Genomic DNA, 22,780 nt, shown 5'->3' with positions numbered 1-22,780 from the left:
ATTTATCTCGTATTTATACTAAATTTATAAATATTTTAATTGGATGATATGATACAAATGATTAATTATCTTGGTTAATCCAAATGTTTAATTATATTTTAATTACTTCCTTAAATATTGTACTCTAATTACTACCTTAAATAAATTGTTACTTGCTAACATGTGACGCTATATTGCTATGTTTAGTGATTAGATCTGATAACTTATTACTTTTAAGTGTGGGTGGGTGAAGAACTCTCGTAAATATTTTGATAATGCATACTCGATCATATCCTCCAACATACAACAAGATATATATGTTCATCAATTTCGTAAAATTTACCTAATTCTTAATTTCTAAATTTTAAACATTACACCACACGTTAAATTATTGAAAAATTATAGATTTTAATTAAAAGAATATGTGTAAAGTATTTAAATGTATCAGTACAAATAAAATTACTGTTTAATGAAAATAATAATTAAAAGATTTTATAAGGGAGTATTTTTTTTAAATAAATTATAGAGAGCATTTATTCCAAAAAAACAAAAACAAAATATCATATAAACTGAAGAAAGAAAACGTTATATAATGAGATGATTAAAACCAAAATACATGAAATAAGAGAACTAGCCAAATATAAATTCGGGTAATAAAAAAGGTTACCAAGTCACCCCTTAGATGAAATAAAAAGTAATACTACTAAAAATCCAAAAGGTTTAATTCTTATTTTTGTCTCTATTTTTTTTATCAATTTTGTTCAAAATGATTTGCGACTTCTTTTAGAGTTTAAAGTGAATCTAATTTGTGTGATTTTTGTTTAATTTAATCAATTTTCATAACGGTGTCTAAATCGGTTAACGACACAGTGTCCATGTGACCTTCAATAAATGACATGACTACCATTTTGTCTGACATGGCTACCCATGACAGTGAAGCAATTAGGATTTTTTTGGTTCGCGATTTGGCTTCCCCTGGTGCCATAAAGGTGGATTTCTCGTTGCTATGATTTGGTTCAAAATTCTCTAGTCTGATTTGGGGCTTGTGTTTGCAGGTGTCTAATGTATGGGTTTTGTGATTCTTGATGCTTCCATGGTTGATTGCGATGATGATTCACAAGTTGAGTTGCAGATCTACAATTTGCGGCTTGCTCGAAGAACATGTTGGTTGTTTCGCGGCAACAGTACTAGGATATGGTATGAGGAAGAAGATGGTGATGCATTACGGTGGCGTAATGACGTAATGACATGGAGGGAGAATTTGTTGATCGGTGATGAGATGCAGTCGAGGATGTTATGAAGAAGATGAGATGATATAGTAGTCATGTCATTTGTTGATGCTCACATGGACACTATGTTGTTAATGATTTAGACGCCATCAGAAAAAATGACTAGATTGAACAAAAATTACAAAACTTAAAAAAATAGGGACCAAAATAACTATTAAACAAAATCCAAAATTTAATAAAGTCTACCTCCGCATCAGAGTCATTTATTGATTGAGTCAGTCATCTGACGTAGATTGACTTCTTCTTTTTCATCTTCAGATTTAGATGAATCTAGATCTTCATATGTACTTAAGAGTACATCCTTTTTAACTTTAATGGATTCTTCATACATGGCTATCAACATGTCCAACGCTTTTGCATGTTTATACCTTCTTGTATTCATTTTCACATAAAGCACACATTAATATCTTTTTAGCCTTAGAATTTAGAAGGTACCTTAGTTTGTGATCGTCTGACCAAGAGCTTCTAGCTATGGATTATGCTTCTCTGTTCAAGGGTATAAAGTTTTCATTCTCAACCCACATGTCGATGTGACATGATTCAAAGAAAGTAATCATCATTTGCTTTCAATACTTGAACCTTTTTCCCTTTAAATAAAGGACGGCGATTAATGACATATCATTCATTTTCCATTGCTAACTAGATCTTTCCTCAAGTCATGTCAAGAACTAACCTCAAAGGTTAGCTCTGATACCAACTGAAACATAGGAAAAACTCTAGAAAGGAAAGGTTTGAATAAAGTTTTTTAAAAAAATTCAAAAATAAGTGTATAAGTGCTTTTTGTAGAGGTTAGACGGTTTGCAATAAGAGTTAAACACTTAAGTATTTCTAAGAGCATTTAGGAAAACTTTTAAAATGAAAGAAACAAAACTTATTTTTATACTAGTTCGCTCCAAACTAAGTTATATCTAGTTTTCCCTTAAGCACTCTTAAGGAGTTTCACTAATCTTGAAATATTACAATACGAGTTTAACCACTCATGGTTTTACAACTAGCCCAACTGGGTGGAACGAGTTTCACTACTCTTGTTATAAAGCTAGTCCAACTGACTAGAACGTTTAATTACACTGAGTTAAAATTACAATTTTGTGAAATCACTTCTAAATCTAAAAACAACAAAGTGTGACTGTATGCAAAGATAATTCTTGTTCTTGTTCTTATCTTCATGGAGTCATATTTATATAGACTTCTTTCAAAAAAGATTTGTTATTCTAAGCATTGACTTTCTCGTAGGGATTTAGTCTTTTAGTGTGAGTTCAAATACTACATTGCATCCTCTAGAGACAATTTTGTTGCTTGGAAGAGAGAGACATAAGGCATGAAAGAAACATTATTATAATATCTTCCTATCTTTTAACATTCTTCTAATACGAAGCAAACATTTGAATAAAGTTTGTACTGAAATGATGATATGCACAAAAACAGAGAACACAACAAACAAAGAAGTATTGATACGTACATGCATTAAAATGTTAGATGTTCATAAGCATTTAGACATTTGTACATGAATCAACGTTTAGAGTATCTTACATCGTTTAGGATATCTTTTATATATAGCTTCTAACGTTTAACACTTTTATCTTAGATGATTTGTTTTGTTAAATGTTATTTCGTTTAGAGGTTTTATTATACTTCAAAATAATGTTTTACTTAGAAGATCTTGTCTTAAAATTGTTTATGTGTTGGTTCTTTAGTATTTTGTACAGGTTTAATATGTAGGAAGAAACAAATTTTCTTAAAATTAAATACTTTTTTAAATAACAAAAAAGTTTAGGCTTTGGTTGTTATTTAAACAAACCTTTATTCACATTTTTTTTATATTTGTTGTTATTTATTTATAATTTCATGATTTGGTTATGAGATAATTGAAACATAATAGAAATCTTTATAATTTGATTCATAATCAAAGTAAAAAAAAAAGAACATCTTTTCATTTCGTTAATGATTATAAAACTGAAATATAATGTCCAAAACAATCAGTTTCTTGTGTTAATACTATGTAAACAATTCATACTAAAGATTCGATAAATCTAAATATCTCAAACAAGCACATTTAATCATATTCAGATTTATAAGAAAGAAAGCGGAAGCAGAAAGACCAACCTCCAGCCATTGTTGTATGCTTGCTTAAATTCTGGTTTCTGAACCCTTGCTCTTAAAACACGATGGTGATGTATATGAAGTAAAGAGTAGGCTCAGTGACCTGATATGAAATTTTCTATAGTGCTCCAAAAAACCATCACAGAGTATTTTTATAACGTTAGAAGAGATTGTTGTGGGAATAATGGCACACCCACACGTTTGAAAACAGTTTTTATTTAAAATGGACCACTTTCAGAATATTAACTGCTTTTAAAATATTAACTGAAAAGGAAATAAAATAAATGGGATAAATATATTCTTAAAATGTAACCTCTTTCCTTATAAGGCTAACATTCTCCCACTTGGTCCATTTTATTCAACCATCAAACGTAATAAGAGACCAAATATATGAATCATGGTGACAGTTCCTCTAATAATGAGTATTATCTCCCATGTATTACGATGTATTTAGTCTCACATCACAAGCTCTTAACTCTAATGAATAAACCATATGTCTATTCTAGGTCACAATTAATTGAGTTTTCTCAAAATAACTAATTATGTGCACAAATAATTGAGAAAACATTAAACTGAATAAGAGTTTTATCAAAATGAAAGTAATTACAATGATTGTCATATCATGGAACCAAGTCCCATTCGTGTTACATGATCCTTAAAATTCTTTGGTGGCATGCCTTTAGTTAAAGGATCAGCAATCATCAACTCTGTGCTAACGTGCTCAATGACCACTTTCTTTTCTTTAACACGTTCTCTTATGGCTAGATATTTAATATCGACGTGTTTACTTCGACTTCCACTTTTATTATTCTTAGCCATAAAAACAGCAGCAGAGTTATCACAATACAACTTCAGTGGCCTAGCAATTGAGTCCACAACTCTAAGCCCAGATATAAAACTCTTCAACCATACACCATGTGAAGTAGCCTCAAAACAAGAAACGAACTCAGCCTCCATAGTAGAAGTAGCAGTCAAGGTCTGCTTTTTGCTACTCCAAGATACAACTCTACAAGCTAGAATGAAAACATAGCCAGATGTAGATTTTCTAGTATCAACACAACCAGCAAAGTCTGAATCAGAGTAGCCTACCACTTCCAAATTATCAGTTCGTCTATACATGACCATGAAATCTTTTGTTCCTTGAAGATATCTCATTATTTTCTTTGCAGCTTTCCAGTGGTCAACACCTGGATTACTCTGATATCTTCCTAAAACTCCAACTGCAAATGCAATGTCAGGTCTAGTACAAACTTGAGCATACATAAGACTTCCGACAGCTGAAGCATATGGAATATTTTTCATCTGTTCCCGCTCAAGATCATTTTTCGGGCATTGACTTAATTCAAGTTTGTCACCCTTTACAATGGGAGCTACACTTGGTGAACAATTCTTCATGTTAAACCTCTCTAAAACTTTGTTGATATAGGTCTCTTGAGACAAACCCAAAATGCCTCGAGATCTTTCTCTATGGATCTTAATGCCAATGACATAAGATGCCTCTCCCATATCCTTCATGTCAAAGTTCTTTGAGAGAAATTGTTTCACTTCATATAGCAAACCCTTATCGTTGGTTGCAAGCAAAATATCATCCACGTATAATACAAGGAAACAAATCTTACTCCCACTGACCTTTTGGTATATACATTGATCCATGACGTTTTCTTCAAAATCGAATGAAGTGATAACATCATGAAATTTTAGATACCATTGGCGGGAAACTTGTTTTAATCCATAGATGGATTTATTAAGCTTACATACCAAGTGCTCATTGCCTTTAGAAGAGAATCCTTCAGGTTGTTTCATGTAAACCTCTTCCTCTAGATCACCATTAAGGAATGTTGTTTTCACATCCATTTGATGTAACTCAAAATCAAAATGAGCTACTAATGCCATAATTACTCGGAAGGAATCTTTCTTAGATACAGAAGAAAAGGTCTCTGTGTAGTCAATTCCTTCTCTTTGAGTGAATCCTTTGGCAACAAGTCTTGCCTTATGTCTCTCAATGTTGCCTTTTGAGTCTTTCTTGGTTTTAAAGACCCATCTACATCCAATGGATTTTACACCATCAGGCAACTAAACGAGATCCCAGACTTTGTTGGATGCCATAGAATCCATCTCGTCTTTCATGGCATCATACCATAGTTTTGATTCTTTAGAACTCATGGCTTGTGAAAACGTTCAGGATCATTTTCGGCTCCAATGTTGTAATCCAATTCTTGTAAATACACTTCATAATCACTAGAAATTGCTGGTCTTCTGATTCTAGTATATCTTCTTAATGTTGTGTCAACATCTTGATGAAAAGCTTGTTGTTCAACTGGTTGTTCAACATTTACTTGTTGCTCCCCATCAACAACTTGATCTATATTATCATTCTCAGCAATTTGTGGAACTTCAATTATTGGTTGTCTAATTTGCTTTTGAACTGGAGGAGCGTGAATGACTACCAATCTTTCATTTGATTGAGAGGTTTGAGCTTCATAGTGATCTTTTTCAAGATCAGCGTCTTGATTTAAATCACTCCCACTAATCAAGTCATTTTCAAGAAACTTTGCATTTCTTTATTCCATAATCTTAGTGTTATAAGTTGGACAATAGAATCTATAACCTTTGGACCTTTCAGCATATCCAATGAAATACCCACTAATAGTCCTTGGGTCTAGTTTCTTCTCTTGTGGATTATAAATTCTCACTTCAGACGGACACCCCCAAACGCGTACATGTCGTAAACTAGGTTTCCAACCTTTGAATAACTCAAAAGGTGTTTTTAAAACAGCCTTAGTTGGGACCCGATTTACTATATACACAGCCGTCTTAAGTGCTTCAGTCCACAAGAACTGAGGAAGTTTTGAATTACTCCTCATACTTCTCACCATATCCATCAAGGTTCGATTTCTTCTTTCTGCTACACCATTCTGATCTGGAGAGCCAGGCATGGTATATTGGGCAACAATCCCATGTTCTTGAAGAAATCTAGCAAACGGACCAGGTGCTTGTCCATTCTCCGTGTATCTACCGTAGTACTCTCCACCTCTATCTGATCTCACAATCTTAATTTTCTTTCCACATTATAACTCTACTTCAACTTTAAAAACTTTAAAGGCATCTAAGGCTTCATCCTTAGAACGAAGTAAGTACAAATACATGTATCGTGAGTAATCATCTATAAAGGTGATAAAGTATTTTGGACTACTTGCGTCCATATCCGGACAACAAATATCTGTATGAATAATTTCTAGTAAACTTAAACTCCTCTTAGCACCTCTTTTGGACTTGTTAGTTTGCTTACCCTTAATGCAATCCACGCAAGTCTCAAAGTCAGTAAAATCCAAAGTACTAAGTACTCCTTCATTTACTAATCGCTTAATTCTCTCAATGGAGATATGTCACAATCTACAGTGCCATAAAACAGAAGAATCCTCATTCATAACACATCTTTTTAACCCAGCAGAAACATGCATAGAACTATAAGCAGCGTTGTTTTGCAATTTAATAAAGTAAAGACCATCGCATAATTCCCCAAAGCCAATAACTTTGGATTTATTCAATAAAGTAAAACCAGAATCCATAAAATTAAAGGAAAAACCCAAAGGTGCAAGTTGTGAAATAGAAATCAAGTTCTTGCTAAAACTAGGAACATAAAAGGTCTTTTCTAAACATAAAACAAAACCACTGCTTAAAACTAAATTACACGTCCCAATGGCTTCAACATGTGAACTCATCTTGCTTCCTGAATAGATGTGTTGCTCACTTCCCATTGGTTTCCTTAGGTTTTCCATACCCTGCAAGGTATTAGAAACATGGATTGTAGAACCAGAATCAATCCACCATGTGTTATGATTAAAACTAGTCAAATTAGATTCATAACAGACAAAAGCAAAGAAATTACCTTTCTTTTCAAGCCAATCCTTAAACTTTTGACATTCCTTCTTCATGTGTCCCTTCTTTTTACAAAAGAAACAGTTGGACTCCTTCTTAATAACTGGTTGAGCAGGAATCTTTCCCTTCTTATTAACTTGGTTCTTCTTATTCTTAAATGAAGTGGTCAAGTTCACCTTCTTCCCTTCTTCAATCAATAGCCTTTCTTCTTCTTGAACACACATGGTCAATAATTCATTAATCGACCACTTGTCCTTATGTGTGTTGTAAGAGATTTTAAAGGGAGCGTAATGGTGAGGCAAAGTGCACAAAATATAGTGCACTAGGAAGAATCAGACATGGTAACTTCCAAAGCTTTTAGTTGAGCCACAATGTCCCTTATGCGCATGATATGATCATGCACTCCCTTAATACCAGTGAGCTTTAAGGATGAAAACTGCATTATAAGAGTGTTGGCAAGAGATTTATCAGATGTCGTAAACTGCTCATCAATAGCCCTCAGTAAATCCTTGACATTCTCATACTGATCAACCGAACCCCGGATTCCAGCGAAAATATTGGTTTTTATGAACGTTACAGAGAGACGATTTGACCTCTCCCATTTTTCATAAAGTTCAATGGCATCTGAAGTGTTAGTCTCAGTAATACCCGGTGGTTTAGGTTTTCTAATAGCATAGTCTATGTCCATCCAGCCTAAATGAAGAAGAACTCTCTCCTTCCAAATCTTATAAATATCTCCTTTCAATTCAGGAATACCACACTTGATATCAGAAATATTCACAGATTGAGAAACTGCAAATTCAAAATTTTCATGTTCATTATCAAAATTTGAGACTAAAATAAATATCATGTTTTACCAATGTAAAACATGTCTTTACCAATGAGTCTATTAACATAAAAATTGCCTGTGGGATAAAGTCTTACTCAATTAGACTCATTTAACCTTATGATAAAACTATTAAATTATATCACATTCCTAATTCCTGTGGAAAAATTAAGAATTATAATAAATATTTTATCCTAATTAATCATACAAATGTAAGGAAAATCCTGTGGGTATATTTCATCACATTATATATAATTAATTACAATTAATATTTCAATAAAGTGATCTTTATAATATAATTTAATTAATTAAAGATGCTGTAGCTACTCTCTAATTATTAAAAAATTATATTTATCACTAAACATTAAATTCTCTCTTATATTTAATCTAAATAAAATATAAGAGTAATATTATAAATATATATATGTTTAATATGTAAGAAGAAACAAATATCCTTAAAATTAAAAAGAAAGAGTTTACTTCGGTTGTTATTTAAACCGAAGCTCAATTCACATGATTTTTTTATATTTCTTGTTATTTATTTATAAAGGGTATGATATAATTGAAACATAATAGGAACTTTTATGATTTGGTCGATAAGAAAGTAAGAAAAAACATCTTTTTATTTCACCTAAATATGCTTTTGATTATAAAACTGAAATCTAATATCAAAATAATCAGTTTCTTGCTCTAATGTGTTAATAATATTCAAATGTGTTTTTTAGATATTGTTGTGAGAAAGTATTTTTAAACTAATGCCTCATTGACTAGTTTCTTAAGAATGTTATTAGTTAAATAATCAATAAAATATATTTCCTAAATAATTAATTAAAAATCATATAAGTCTTTTAAAAGTATCTTATATATCAATCAGTTTTAACTTATAAATACTTTTTTTTCTTTCTTATAAATATTTGTTAAATTAAGATGTTTGATCAAACTAAATATTTAAATGTTGTAAAAAAGTAACCGTTGTGAGGTTTTGAGAAAAAAAGAGAGAATGAAAATAGAAAAAAAAAAGGCTAAAAATTTAAATTCAATGTTGATAAAGTAGAAATAATTTGAAATATCTTGACAAATGTATAGTAATTTGATTAACTTGATAAGAATTAATAACTGATATTTATTTATTCCCTCATCTCTCTCTAAACAACCCAAAATAAATTTATTTAATCTCCATTTTCTCCTTTTGCTCTACCAAACACACCTTTATCGTCAACCTTAAAAGTTCTTTAATAAGAAATTGATACTGATTTTATAATAGAAACGTTCATCTGATCAGCCTCTAATAAAAGCATTTAAGGTTGTATTTTTCTTATGGTACAATAAAAAGGTTGTGTATGTTTTAGGAGTGAAAAAGAAACTAGAATACGTACCTTTCTGCTTATATATTGATTGCATGTAACATAAAACAAACCATAGGATCATTAATAAATGAATAAACTTGGTTGTGGTGAGTGAGTAAAAGATACGATACTAATTAATTTATTTTTGAGTATGTGTGTGGGTGTAACTCGTGCATGTCACATCGTGTGGAATTCTAGGGCAAGACGGCATTAACATTTCACAGTCATAGTCTTAATCGCATATTCATGGCAACGACAAAGCAGAGAATTCATGGTCAAGCTACGACGAACCTACCCCACAAGTTAGGACAAGTTTGTAGATCCAAATTTATGGTGTACCAACATTTAACACATCGCCAAATTACATTTGTGTCATGAAAAGTTAACTCTTTAACATGTTTAGACTAATTGAGATGCTATTTCCTAAATGAAAAGAAAAAATATTGAAGAAACGAAATTATATATATATATATATAATAAATTCACAAAAGAAAAACTCACGTTTTCACTATTAAATACAGATTTTTTTTTATATAAATGTTCACATTATGTATTATCTTGATAGTTTATTTATCAAAGCAAGATGAAAAAATAAACTAAAATAATAAAAGCTTTTATAATTCACTTATATATTTTTGGTAGGTGTTGAAAAATTTGAGTGCAAACAAATTTCTTTTTTCATCTTTAAAGAAATTGTGTAGTGTTATGATCATTATGTTCTTGATTTAATTTTAATACTGTCTCCGTTAAGTCAAGTTTCTATATTATTTCAAAAAAAAATTTCTTCTTGTAAAATAATTTAGCTTTGAGTGACTTTGTAAAAATATCAACTTGTTCTTTAATGAGACAATACTCTATCATTATTTCTTTCTAAGTTACTAGTTCTTAGAGTTTATGAAACTGAATATCTATATGTTTTGACTATCCATGAAATACTAAATTTTTACATAATGCAATTGTTGATTTGTTATCACAAAATATCAGTTATGAGAGTATCTTATTTTTTATGTATCACTTTAAGAATGCTTATTAACCATCATTATGTATTCTTCCTTGGTTGTTAAAGACCAAAACTACGGTTGTTTCTTTGAAAACCACGATACTGCTCATGTTCCTAAATGAAATGTATACATTGACGTGTTTTTTCTTAATTCAACATCTCCTATCCCATCACTATCCATATATCTCACAAGTTTTATAAAAAATTTTCTCGGTCAGAGTATCTTTGATATATCTGAGAATTTTTTTTGCTTGTAAATGAGATGCATATGGCTCTTCCATGAATCTACTAAACAATCATACTCCAAAAATAATGTCTGGTCTAATAGTAGTCAAAGATTTAAGACTTCTAATCAAAATTTTGTAGTATGTTGAATTAATTCTTTTTTCATTACTATTATTTGTAAGTTTCAACTTCTCTTCAACCAATGTTGAGATTGACTTTAAATTTTTCATTATGAATTTTTGTCAAAACATAAGTAACATGTCTTTTTTGAGATATAAAAACTCCATCATCCTACTAAATAACCTCAATGCCAAGAAAATGTGACATGAGGTCCAAATTTATCATCTCAAAGCATTTAATCATGGTCTCCCTGAATTCTATAATCATTTTTAATCATTACTAGTAAAAATTAGATCATCAACATAAAGGTACACAATAAGAATATTATCAAGGTTATCATATTAGTATATAAACTGAAAATCATTTTACACAAAGTAAGAATCAATCTACTTATACCACGCCTTGGATATCTACTTTAAATCATATAGTGCCTTCTTTATAATTTGCAAACTTTATCTTCTTTGCCTTCAATATCATATAGATTGTTCAATATACAATAAATCATAGATCATTGTTTTATCTATTCAAATCTTTGTTAATACAACCTTGTTGTGCTACAATCGAACCAGTATATTTACTTAATAATTTACATTCTTAGTAAATAGTCAACCGTCGTTAATGTTATCTTTGCTCTCATTTAAATCTCTCCCTAACCCATATTTTGAAATTAAAATATCTCTCCATAGACCATGTTCCTCATTTCCTAACCTCCATTTGCACTAGGTTATGTTAAAACATCTCAAATACATTATTATACATTATATATTATTATTAATATCATCATATATTATAATTAAAATATTACATTGGTTACTTACTTGTTATGCAATATGTTTCTCTAGTAAATTGAATTTAGTTTATTTAAATATTTATATAATAAAAAATCATTTTTATTCTTTGAGTTATTAAGAAAAACACTTAAAATGTAGTTTTCTTATTTATATTATAATATTGTGGATTTCAGTGGAATTAAATTCAGATTCTTTAAAAGACTCATGTATTGAAAAGTATGATAAAGAAGATTCAGTCAGAAAATTTCTATAAAAATCTCTGTCATAATAAGTTGATTTGTTGTTTGACATGAATGATATATTTAGAGTATTTATATATATAACCATAACTTTATTAATGTGCACCCATATTTTGTAACATTAATTATATTAGTTGGAATAAGAAACATGATGCTTTCAGATAGGCCTAACCTACAAAAGTTATCTTTGAAATTAATAATTATTTTTTCTAACAAACCCACCTTTTGACAATGTCATACTTATTTAGTTGTAAATAATTTGAGCTCATAACCATAATAGGTCTTCCAGAAAGGACTTTTGTCAAGGAATGTTATGAAAATAAGAGATTATCTAGATGGAAAGGAAGACATATCTCTTTCGCAAGAATACTGAGATATGTAAGATTGGGATCATGAGAGTAGAAATATTGTATAGGTAAAATAGAAAACTATATGTAAGATTAAAGAAGAGGTTGGTTTAGGAGTAAATTTTATACATCACTAAACTTCTTTATTATATAAACTTCAAATATTTAAAGTATACTTCACACCTTAACTTTAATTTTAACTCTATATTGGATTGTCTTAAACTTGCCAGCAAATCCAACTTCAATTTCTCATCCATGTAAAACTAGTATTTTTGTTTTTCATTGTGATAAATAAGAACTATAAATATAAAGAGTAAAATAATATAAGAATGGTAAAAATTAAAAAAAAAATATTGTTTGAAGTGATCATATGATATGTTCTCTTTTTAATATTAATAAATTTTAAAAATGAAATTAGAAATTTTTTTATTTCAAATTTTGATTTATTTTGGTCCTTAAATTTTAAAAATAAATTAATATAATAATTCTAACTCAACTACGTTAACTTTTATTCACGTACTAAAATCGTTTCAAACTAACAAGTTGGAACATGTCAAATAATTCAAACACCAGTTTCAAATATTTGAAACGTAAAATAATTTAATACAGTTAAACTAAAAAGACTATATGTATGTAGTTTTAAAATTGATAAGCAAAATTTATTAAAGATCGGACAAAATCAAATTAAATAGTAAAAAAATATTTTATAATAAAAAATATTTCTCTTTCAAATTATCTATGGTTGAATAATGATGTAAAACAGTTTTTTATCTTTAAAACCTATTAACTAAACACTAGTACAGTAGAAAAAAATGACATCGGTTGTTTTTGGTCATAGGCCTCGGTTGAGAAACCGAGGCATATACGGACGAGGTAAAAAGTCTTCCTCTTATGCCTCGGTTGTAAACCGAGTTAGTATCTTGTCTTATATTGTCTCAGTTGAAACCTAAATCGAGGCGTAAAGTGGTTTTTATTTTTTATTCTTTTGGCCACACCTTGTGGAGCATGGGGAAGCAGAAGTGCGTATAGAGAGTAGTTACACAAGCTTTGAAGACAACAAATAATTCATCTCTGGGAGGCAGGCCCTCTTTGATGACAGGCGATTCACAAACTCTTGGCTCAACTTGGCAGCAATATCTCAGTCCAATTTCCTGGCAGCAATAACTTGGCAAACAATTTCCTGCAATATTTCAACCCAATATCCAATGAAATTGGCACCAATATCTACCAATCCTATGCTCTCTCCTTCAAAGAACCTCTTCTCCTTCAGTGCTTCCTGCAGGATCTCCAAAGCTTCCATGGCTTCCTCCGTGGTGCCTTCTCTCGCCCCTTCTCATCACTCCAGCATGCATTCCATATTGCAGGCAAAATCTACAAAAATAAAATTGAATGATGAGTTTTGAAACTGAAGGTAGAGAAACCAAAAATGCAGAAGCCCTCGCTGCCAAAAACGAAACCCTTGCTGCCAACGAAACCCTCATCGCGCCACCGCCGCCGCACCATCAGCTCGCCCTTGTCGGTCCATCGTCGCGCCTTTGGTTTTCCATCACCTCGCCCTTGTCGGTCCATCCCCTACGAAGGCGAGATCCACCGCCAGCCGCCACCAACGAAGCCTGAGTCGCGCCTCCCACAGTGTCGCCAAGCCCCAAATCGAAACCCTAAATCGAATCGCTAACGCCAAGCCCCAAATCGAATCAACGCCCTGCTGCCACCTCCACGAACAGGGACCGTCACGCCGCGGAGACAAAGTCGCGGTGGCCGCCCCTACCTACGCGAAATCGCGTCTGAACCTGAAAAGAAAGAAGGGAAGAAGAGATCTCGCCGCCACCTTGCTGCGACCTCGCCGCGACCTCACCATGCCTCGCTGCACTCGCCGCCAACGTTAAGCTGCTTCTGGATTTCGCATGGATGGATATGCAAGGGGAAAGTGAATTTGGAATTCCTTATTCACTGCGTGCTCTGGATGTTGCAAGTGACGGGAGTAGTAAAGGATACCCAAGTCTTCAAAATGAAATTAGGGTAAATTACCCCTTTTGGATTTCGGAACGTTTATGCCTCGGTTGGGTTAGAGGACCGAGGTAGTAGGGCAATTTCAAAAAATTTACCAGTTTTAGGTGGGACGTGGCAGAACATTAGGTCTCAATTTTGTTTTTAACCGAGTTAATTTGGTTTTTATGCTTCGGTATTTTTACAACCGAGACGTATAAGTTCGTCGAAATTACGAAAATGCCACTGCCTTTACATATGCTTCGGTTTTCTAAAAACCGAGACGTATGACCCGTGTTCTTATCCCTATTTTGCACTAGTGAATGATATATATTAAAATTAAGCTTAATAAAGATAGCGAGATATTTTCAAATAAGTTAATGCTAGGTATTATTATGAACTTTGATATTTTATTTATCTGGATACATCAAAGTTTATAAATCATTTTTACACCACGTCGTTATAAGAAAATGACATATATATTATTGACAAACATAAATTGTCGGTAATAGAAAAAATAATTGATAATTTGATTTCAGCAATGGAAAAAAAAATTATGGACGAAGTGATTGGCAAAAAATTTTCCTATAAATTTCACAATTCATTAGTAATTTAGCAACATTATATATTTGTTGGTAAAAATATTCATCGACAATATCTATCAGTAATTATTGACAGATTTTGGTTGTTAGTAAAATCTGTTGATAAAAATTGTGATTGAGTCTTCTTCTTTCATCTCTTTTTCTTCTTTCATCTCCTTTTCTTCTTTTTCCTCCTCCTCATCCCCTCTCCTCTTCATTATGTTTCAACAGTTTCGTCAAGCATCCTTACCTTCCACTCAATCTTCTCCTTCTCTTCTTCTACCTCCTTCTCTTCTTTTTTTTCTCTCATTTTCCTCTTACTCCTACACCTTTTCTAATCCCTTCTTAGTCCTACACCTTTTCTAACTTGATCAATCTAATTTGATCAATTTAATGACGGATAAATTCTTCAAAAATCTGAATTATAATTTATCGATGAAATAAACCATTAGATTATAACTTAAATCTTAAAATATATAAATAAAATTCATTGATAAATTTAAATTTATTAATAAATTTACTTTCGTCAATAAAAATATTCAATAATTATAAAAATTCTTATAATTCATACAAATTTATTAAAGTAGAAAAATAATAAATGAATATAAAATATATAAAAAAATATCAAATTCATAATAAAAATTACACTTCATATAATATATTTATAACCTATATTATTATTAAGAAAATATAAATATATAAATATATATATATATAAGTAAAATATAATCATACTATTTTAAACATTAAATCTATCATATAAAAGTTATGATAATTTCAACATTAGATTAAATAGTCATAATCATTTTCTATCCTGGTAAAAAGAAATTTCAAATAAAGACAGCCAAACACTAGTAAAAAATATGCTTTTGAACTCGCCTAATAGGCTTCGGTCAAAGAAAAACCGAAGCATATTCGAAAGCGGTGGCAATCTTGTAGTTTTCACCAACTTATATGCACCGGTTTAAGAATATTCGAAGCATATAGAGCATTTTACCTCGGTTCAAATCATAACCGGTGCCTAATACTTTCTGAAAAAGTTACCCCGCGCCTCTGCAAAATTGAGTTTTGGCCTGACACGTGATCTAGTGCTTCGGTTCTGTACTGAACCGGTGTTGAAAGAGGTTTATGCCTCAGTCAGTACAGAACCGAGGCCTAAGATGGGAATATATTAATGGCATGAATCCGCGTGCAAGCAACTTTTCCTTCATCCCTGACAATGTCACATCCCATCCCATCCCATATTCCACCGCCTGCAACTTTTCTTTCATCCACTCCTAATCCTAAAAAATAATAAAGCTACTTCCTCTTCCTCTTTTATTAATTGCACCTCCACCAACACGTGCTTCACTCATTTACAAATATATTTCAGTTTCATGAACAGTTGTTATGTTGCATAATGGATGACCCGTGAAAGTGATTACGCACATCACAAACAAAGAAGGAGGAGCTGCAGCTCTAAGCAGAGTTAGATTCTTGAGCTCCATAAAGCTCGTTGGAACCTCGCCGGAGATAACTTTGTTGGGCAGATCCATCAACTTGAGACTCTCCAGGTTCCCCAACTTAGGAGTGAGCGAGTCGGAGAGCGCATTCACCTGAAGAAAGAGCATGTCCATATTCTGAAGCCTTCCGAGGTCAGCCGGAATATCGCCGGAGAGTCTGCAATACGCGGCGTCGAAACGGACAAGCTGGGACAAGTTTCCAATCTCCAACGGGATGCCGTCGGAGTAAGCGTTGTAGTAGCCAATGTAGAGCTCGCGAAGCGCGGTGAGGTTTCCAAGCTCCGGGAGATGTTTCCCATGAGTTCGTTAGGTGTTGCCAGGTGCCATACTTGGGAGGGATCTGGCCGGAGAAAAAGTTGCTACCGAGGTGAAAATGACAGAGGAGGAGCATGGCGGCGATGGCGAGGGGGAAGGGACCGGTCATGTTTTTGTTGTAGAGATCAAGAACTTGGAGATTGGCAAGGCGGGCGAGGTTGGAGGGGACAGTGGTGTTGAAGGCGTTGTTGGAGAGGTTGAGATGGCGGAGGGCGGAGAGTGCAGAGAAGGAGGCGGGGATTGGGCCGAAAAATTGGTTCTCGACGAGGGAAAGGTAGGAGAGGAAATGGGGGTTCAGGAGAGGGTGAGAAACGACCTCGATTCCTGATGAACCGAGACATAAAGGCCAACGAAAAAAAATATTTAAAAAAATAAAAAATGTTACTACTTTAGTTAATTTTAAACCGAGGCATAATCTTACTATTTTTATGACTCGGTTCTGAACCGATGCATAAAGTCTATCACTTTTTACCTCGCCTGAATATGCCTCGGTTTAAAAACTGGTGCCTATTAACGAAAATAACCTCTGCCGTTTCCTCCGATTGCACTAGTGAATGGAAAAACTAGAAAATGAAAAAGGAGAAAACACAGTGTTATACATTACTGCATAGTTTGGTTTTATTTCGAACAGTTCACTTGTTCTTGAGGAGAAAGTAAGTGCATTCAATCTAGTCTTAAGTTCTATATATTTCCACTTCTTGTTTTTACCTTTAAAATTTATATTTTACTTTATATATGATTAGTGTAGAACCTTTTCATATCATGAACTATTTTAAAATAACCATTGTAAAAATTGAAATTATTATTTTTATATTTTACAATTTATTTTAAATTATTATAAAAGAAAAAGTAACTCTTTCAGTATTATTCTAACTAAATTCTTTATTAATATGATAAAATATAACTTCACATATTTGAGATTATTATGATTCAACAACTATAGATTATATTCTCTTTCTTTAAACTAAAACTTAAATCATCACTATTCATAGCTAAGAGTAATTTTTTAAATTTCAATAATGCAATCCAAATTAATGGGACGGCGCATCTTCTCATCAGTCCACCACACAAGGCAGATTGACGGTGCCTGTCAACCATCACTGTTTTCTTCTAAGTTACTCATCTTTTTCATACACATTTTCTACATCATGAAGACTAACTTTTTAAATATTTTATAAACTTTAGAATAATTATATATGTATACAAAATAATGAAACAGAACTGCACAAACTATGAACAAATTTGTACAAACTATTTTATAAACATTATTATATATATTTTATTGACAATAAAAAACAATAATAGAAACAGTTTACTTAAGAAAAAAAAAAGATTATATTCATTTTATCTATAAAAAAAATCTTTAGACCAGTTAATCTCATACTATTGCAAATTATGTTAGTTAGAATAAAAAAAATATGACCTATTTATTATTAAGTATATAATCTGTATGTTTAAAAAATTAATTGTAAAGTTTCATTATAATTAAAATAAAATTTTCACTATATATTCTAGTTATATAAATTTTATTTCAGTAGTACTGTTTCAACTATACTAAAGAAAACAATTTTCAAAATTTCCAAACAATTCCTTACCGTAAACATAATGCCAATAAAGTATTTATTGTTTTTTTATTATAGAATTGTCATCTTTTATTTAAACTGTTTCATATATTTCTAAGAAACATAGAACATAAACAACAAAGTTATTGTCAATCCCTTTCATACATTGAAAACAAGAAACACATTATAAAATTTATAATTAAAAAGGACAATACAAAAAATATAAATTTTTTAAAATAAAAATATTAGTAAAAGTTAGTTCAAATTTCTTATAAATTTGGTACTGATTTGTCAAAAAAAGATTTTGAAAATTTAAATACTGTAGATGTAGAAAATAATTAAAAGGAAATATGTTAGTAAAAGTGATTAAATAGATTTTTTTATTAAAATGGATTATGAGTAACAATTAATAAACATATTATATCAATTGTATAATTATTGAAAAAAAAATCTTTCTACTAAAATTCAAATTGTGGTCAGTAATTCTACAAAAGACCATACTAATTCATTTATATTATAAACTCAAAAGTTGTTGATACATAATAATGGGAAGCAACCACTCTTCTTTTTATGGATGACAGTAAAGTTTTGAACCATGAATGTGCAGACCTATATATCTATCTCCATGTGCCTCTATCACTGTATCATGAAGCTGATGAAAAAAATCACAGGTTTAGGTTTAATTTTTCTACAAACCATTGAAAGACCCTATAAAATCATATGATATATATGTTAATAATAATTTATTAAAAATATAACAAACATGTGAATATTTTAATGATGGATGAAGTAGAGTGAAACTCTGAAGTTTATTTTTTCTGTTGCAGAACTCTGAAGTTCTTTCAGTATTAGTTTTTAAAGAAAATTAGGTTTTTATTCACAAAGCAAACTAGATAGTTTTGTCCTTTAATAAAAATAAAAATTAAAAAAAGCAGATGTGGCGTGTTTTATTTTCATAGCAGACAGAGGGACCAAAATAGACTAAAAATAACTATCAATTTATCAATTTAAAGACTCAGCTAATTGTCGTACATTGTGTGAAGTTATGGTTGGCCTTTACAATGCATCAACATCAACAAGAACAAATAATTTGTTGCCATCTCAGAACAAAATCAACTGTTGTCATACATGTGTCAGTCCTCCCTCACATGCAACAAAGTGACTTAAAATTAGAAGTTTTAAATATGAAACCATCTAGATTTTTTGGTGAAGAGAAAAGAAATCTCTTTGTACGTGCATTTGTGTTAAAGTTAAACAATTATCATGAGAATAGAAAGTGTTGAAAATAGTTAGATACAAGTGTATAGATTTGTTAACTTTTATTAATATGATCTTAAAAGTTTTATTTACATTAGTTAATTATGTTTTGAATTATCTAAGTGTTCACTTTTATTTTTTACATTAATGTATGATCATATACTAACTTTTTAGGATATTTATCATGTATCCTATTTTCTCTTCATTTCATTGTTTTTTTTTTTCAAAGAGTAATTTTCTGTTCTTGAAATTGAATGATCCTCTCTGAACCATCACCAATCAACTCAAACCTAAAAATACTGTGGGCGGTGGGAAACTAAATAGATGTGTGATAAAGAAGACAAGAAAATGAATTTACATTTATATTTGTCTTAGTATTATTACTATTATTACTTTACTCAAGTGTAATAGGAGATTATACAAGCCACAATCTCCATTGTATATGTTATACAATGTTAAAAAAGAAACAATACTATTTGAAGCAAAATGTGTATAACCTATTGTATTTGTGAGTAAAACTTGCGAGTTCTAACATGAAGAATCAAAGCCAAAAGAGTTCCAAAGAAACACAAGGAACCCCAGATGATAAAAGTGTTTCTGTAGCATTCCATGCCCATGCATTGCCCATGCTCATAGTGTTCATGTCCTTCGTTACGGTAAACAAGTGCAGCCGAATAGCCAAAAACGAAGGATCCCATAGGAATGTTGGCCACCACCACATTATGGTTCACTGAGAAATGCTTTGTACCAAACAGCTCAGTGGTTGTGGAAACAGCAATGGAAGTTATTGCTCCCGTACACACTCCAATCACCGCAGTGCTAATGTAAAGAGCAAGATCAGTTCTGTTGAGAAGCAAAAAAAATGCTCCTGAGGTTGGAACCATAGCTGCCAACAGTGAAGCAGGTCTTGAAATTCTACACTGTCCCCTGAAAATAATAGTTAGAAGCTATGTCAGTAAGAAGAATGACATTACACTCGGTTTATCGATATTTACGAGGCCGAATGATGTTTTTTTGTAATTTTCAGAAGGTTGAGAGGCTCAATTTGGTAGAATATTTTTAACATGGGTGAAAAAAGTAGTGGTTTTAATTTTGCAGTTTTTGTTCATCTTCATTATTATTATTATTACAGTAGATCAACTAACACATGTGTAGCCATTATATGCATTAAATGAGAAGTGTAAATGCAGTTGGTTGCTGGGGTTGGTGTTAGATAAAGGAGGTAGGAAGAGTACATTTACCTGTAGAAGTAGTACATTAGAGATGGCATGAGACGGCCAAAGAATCCAAAGGATGATGACAAAGACACCAAAGATGAAGTATTGGAGCAACCCCGAGATTCAGCAATCTGTCCTAAGTTATTAAGATACACTAAACCAACTGTTGCACCAAAATAATACACAAAAAAATATAACCAGAAATTTATTCTTCTAAGCATCAACTTCACTCCAACTTCTTCTATAATACCAATCTCTTCTTCAACTTCACCCTCTTTCACCTCATTCTCCACTCTCTCTTCACTGTTATTCTCCTCCATAGTAAAATGGTAAATTCTCAAATTTTCTCTATTATCCTGTAGTTCCTTGATCTTCACCGAAAGTGGGACTAGAAGAGGCAACAGAAGGCACACTAGGATACCGGTCATGATATCCAGTGAGGATGCTTTGCTTGTGACAAATTGCAAGCTGCTTAACACAGCATATATTCCAGTGAAAATCGTTATGACAAACATCACGGCAAACCCAACACGCGTGTGCTTAGGACTTGTGGCATCAAATTCTCTGACCAGAGGAGCAGCTACTAGGCCAACTATCACAGGCAAGAGAGAGTTCAGGAAGAGAAATGCTTTGGCCTTCTTGTGAGGAGAAACAGCATCAACAATGTTGGCGTAGATTTTTGCACTCAGTCCTTGGTAGCTAGTTGTTATTCCGACAGCAACTTGGCGATCTGATAAGAAGTTCCTTATGGTGACAACATAGCACACAGTGTTGATCCAACAAATACTATTGCCAGCAAGAAAAGTTAGTAAGAACACATGCCAATAAGACAAAGAGGAAATCTGTTCGGTTATGAAGAGATATTGCACACCATAGCCAATCAAGCCAAGAGTTGAACCTGTCAAGAGGACAAGCCAAAGGGGGAGGTATATAGAAGCAAGGCCAGAAAACCAGCCAAAAAGCTTGCCTGCATCAGAGGCAAAAGCAAGGTTATTGAGTTGGACTTGGGAGATGGAAAGAAGCTGCTTCAGCTGAGAAGAGTAAGCAGGGAAATTAGTGTTTGTCCCAATTATGGCTTGGAGCCAAATTGTGCCAACAAGGCTTAGCCATTGGAGAGTAGTAGAAGACATGGTAAAGATTAAAGAAGAAGTTTAGAGGGAAAAAAAAGAACTTAGAAGTACCCTTCTAAGCTAATAAGAGTGTATGGAATGTATGAGGGTTTATATGTTGAGAAAAAGTGGAGTAAAAGGTAGAGACACTGGTGTGAAAGCTAAAGTCAAGAGTATAATGACCCTCAGTGGAGGGATGAATGGTTACAAAATGGGGTTGTGTATGATGCAATACTAGCTAGCACCCATGCTTTGAAATTATTTCTAACATAATTAATATGAAAATCAATGTTTTTCATCATCAATTCAGAGATTCGGACTTCAAAATGTTGTGTGTGTGCGAGAGAAACAGATCCATTGTGTTATGATGAAAGCTGACGCGGGTAGCTAGGATTTTGAAGTTAAATCTGAACACAACATATTGATTTGGCCTAACAAGGACATAAACGGAAACATAATTATATGAAGTTGCGAAACACGCACGATGTCTTAAACTTATGGCTGTCGGTGTAATGCGCATCACAGAGAACAGCCCCACCAATTTTTATCTCACCTATGTCCCTTCCCTTCCACATTGCATGCTATTCCAACTTGGACTCCTTTCGAAGGAAAATTTTGCTCTTATATTAATTTTAATTTTGTGTATACATGTATGGTATTTAATTGGTAATGTACGTCGGCATAAAATTTATTTCAAATACATATAATAATGGACAAAGTTATTTTTATACAAATCTTTTTACATTATGTTTGTTATTTGTTATCTTTTTACTATTTTATTATTTATTTACTTTTATATTGTGGTACTTTAAATCTAACAAAAAGAAAATAGTATATGTATTTTGTAGATGTAAATTTTTTAATACTACAAAAGTTAATATACAAATAAAGTAGAAAGTAAATTATTAATATATTTTACTTTTTGAACCAAATGTATCTATTGAATTACCTTACAAAATAAATAATTTACTTTTTTTGGCAATCATTTAATCGATATACCTACCAACTCATCCTTCAGTAGAAATAGTCCAAACATGAGAGACTTAGTTTGCCATTTATATTAATGCTACTTTTTCTGGACACCAATAGCAAAATTCTAAATTTATGAAA

The 22,780-nt window shown here is 31.8% G+C and overlaps 1 protein-coding gene and 1 pseudogene across 1 annotated transcript; both read right to left on the bottom strand.

The window, feature by feature from the left end:
- Window positions 1-7,115: 7,115 nt before the first annotated feature.
- LOC148198708 (uncharacterized) lies at window positions 7,116-8,034 on the bottom strand (annotated as a pseudogene).
- Window positions 8,035-19,693: 11,659 nt separating this feature from the next.
- On the bottom strand, window positions 19,694-22,054 carry LOC124844010 (protein NUCLEAR FUSION DEFECTIVE 4-like). Its single transcript, XM_047320862.2, has 2 exons — window positions 20,586-22,054; window positions 19,694-20,271 (listed from the first exon to the last, which is right to left on the bottom strand). Exons 1-2 carry the CDS (start codon window positions 21,689-21,691, stop codon window positions 19,842-19,844), a joined length of 1,536 nt encoding a protein of 511 aa, XP_047176818.1. The 5' UTR covers window positions 21,692-22,054; the 3' UTR covers window positions 19,694-19,841.
- Window positions 22,055-22,780: the final 726 nt, after the last annotated feature.

This window comes from Vigna umbellata, chromosome 5 (genome assembly GCF_029865625.1).
Source record: "Vigna umbellata cultivar VRB3 chromosome 5, Vumbellata_1.0, whole genome shotgun sequence".
Classification (NCBI taxonomy): domain Eukaryota; kingdom Viridiplantae; phylum Streptophyta; class Magnoliopsida; order Fabales; family Fabaceae; genus Vigna; species Vigna umbellata.
The sequence above is the reverse complement of the archived record's forward strand: the minus strand, read 5'-3'. Positions and strand labels throughout refer to the sequence as shown.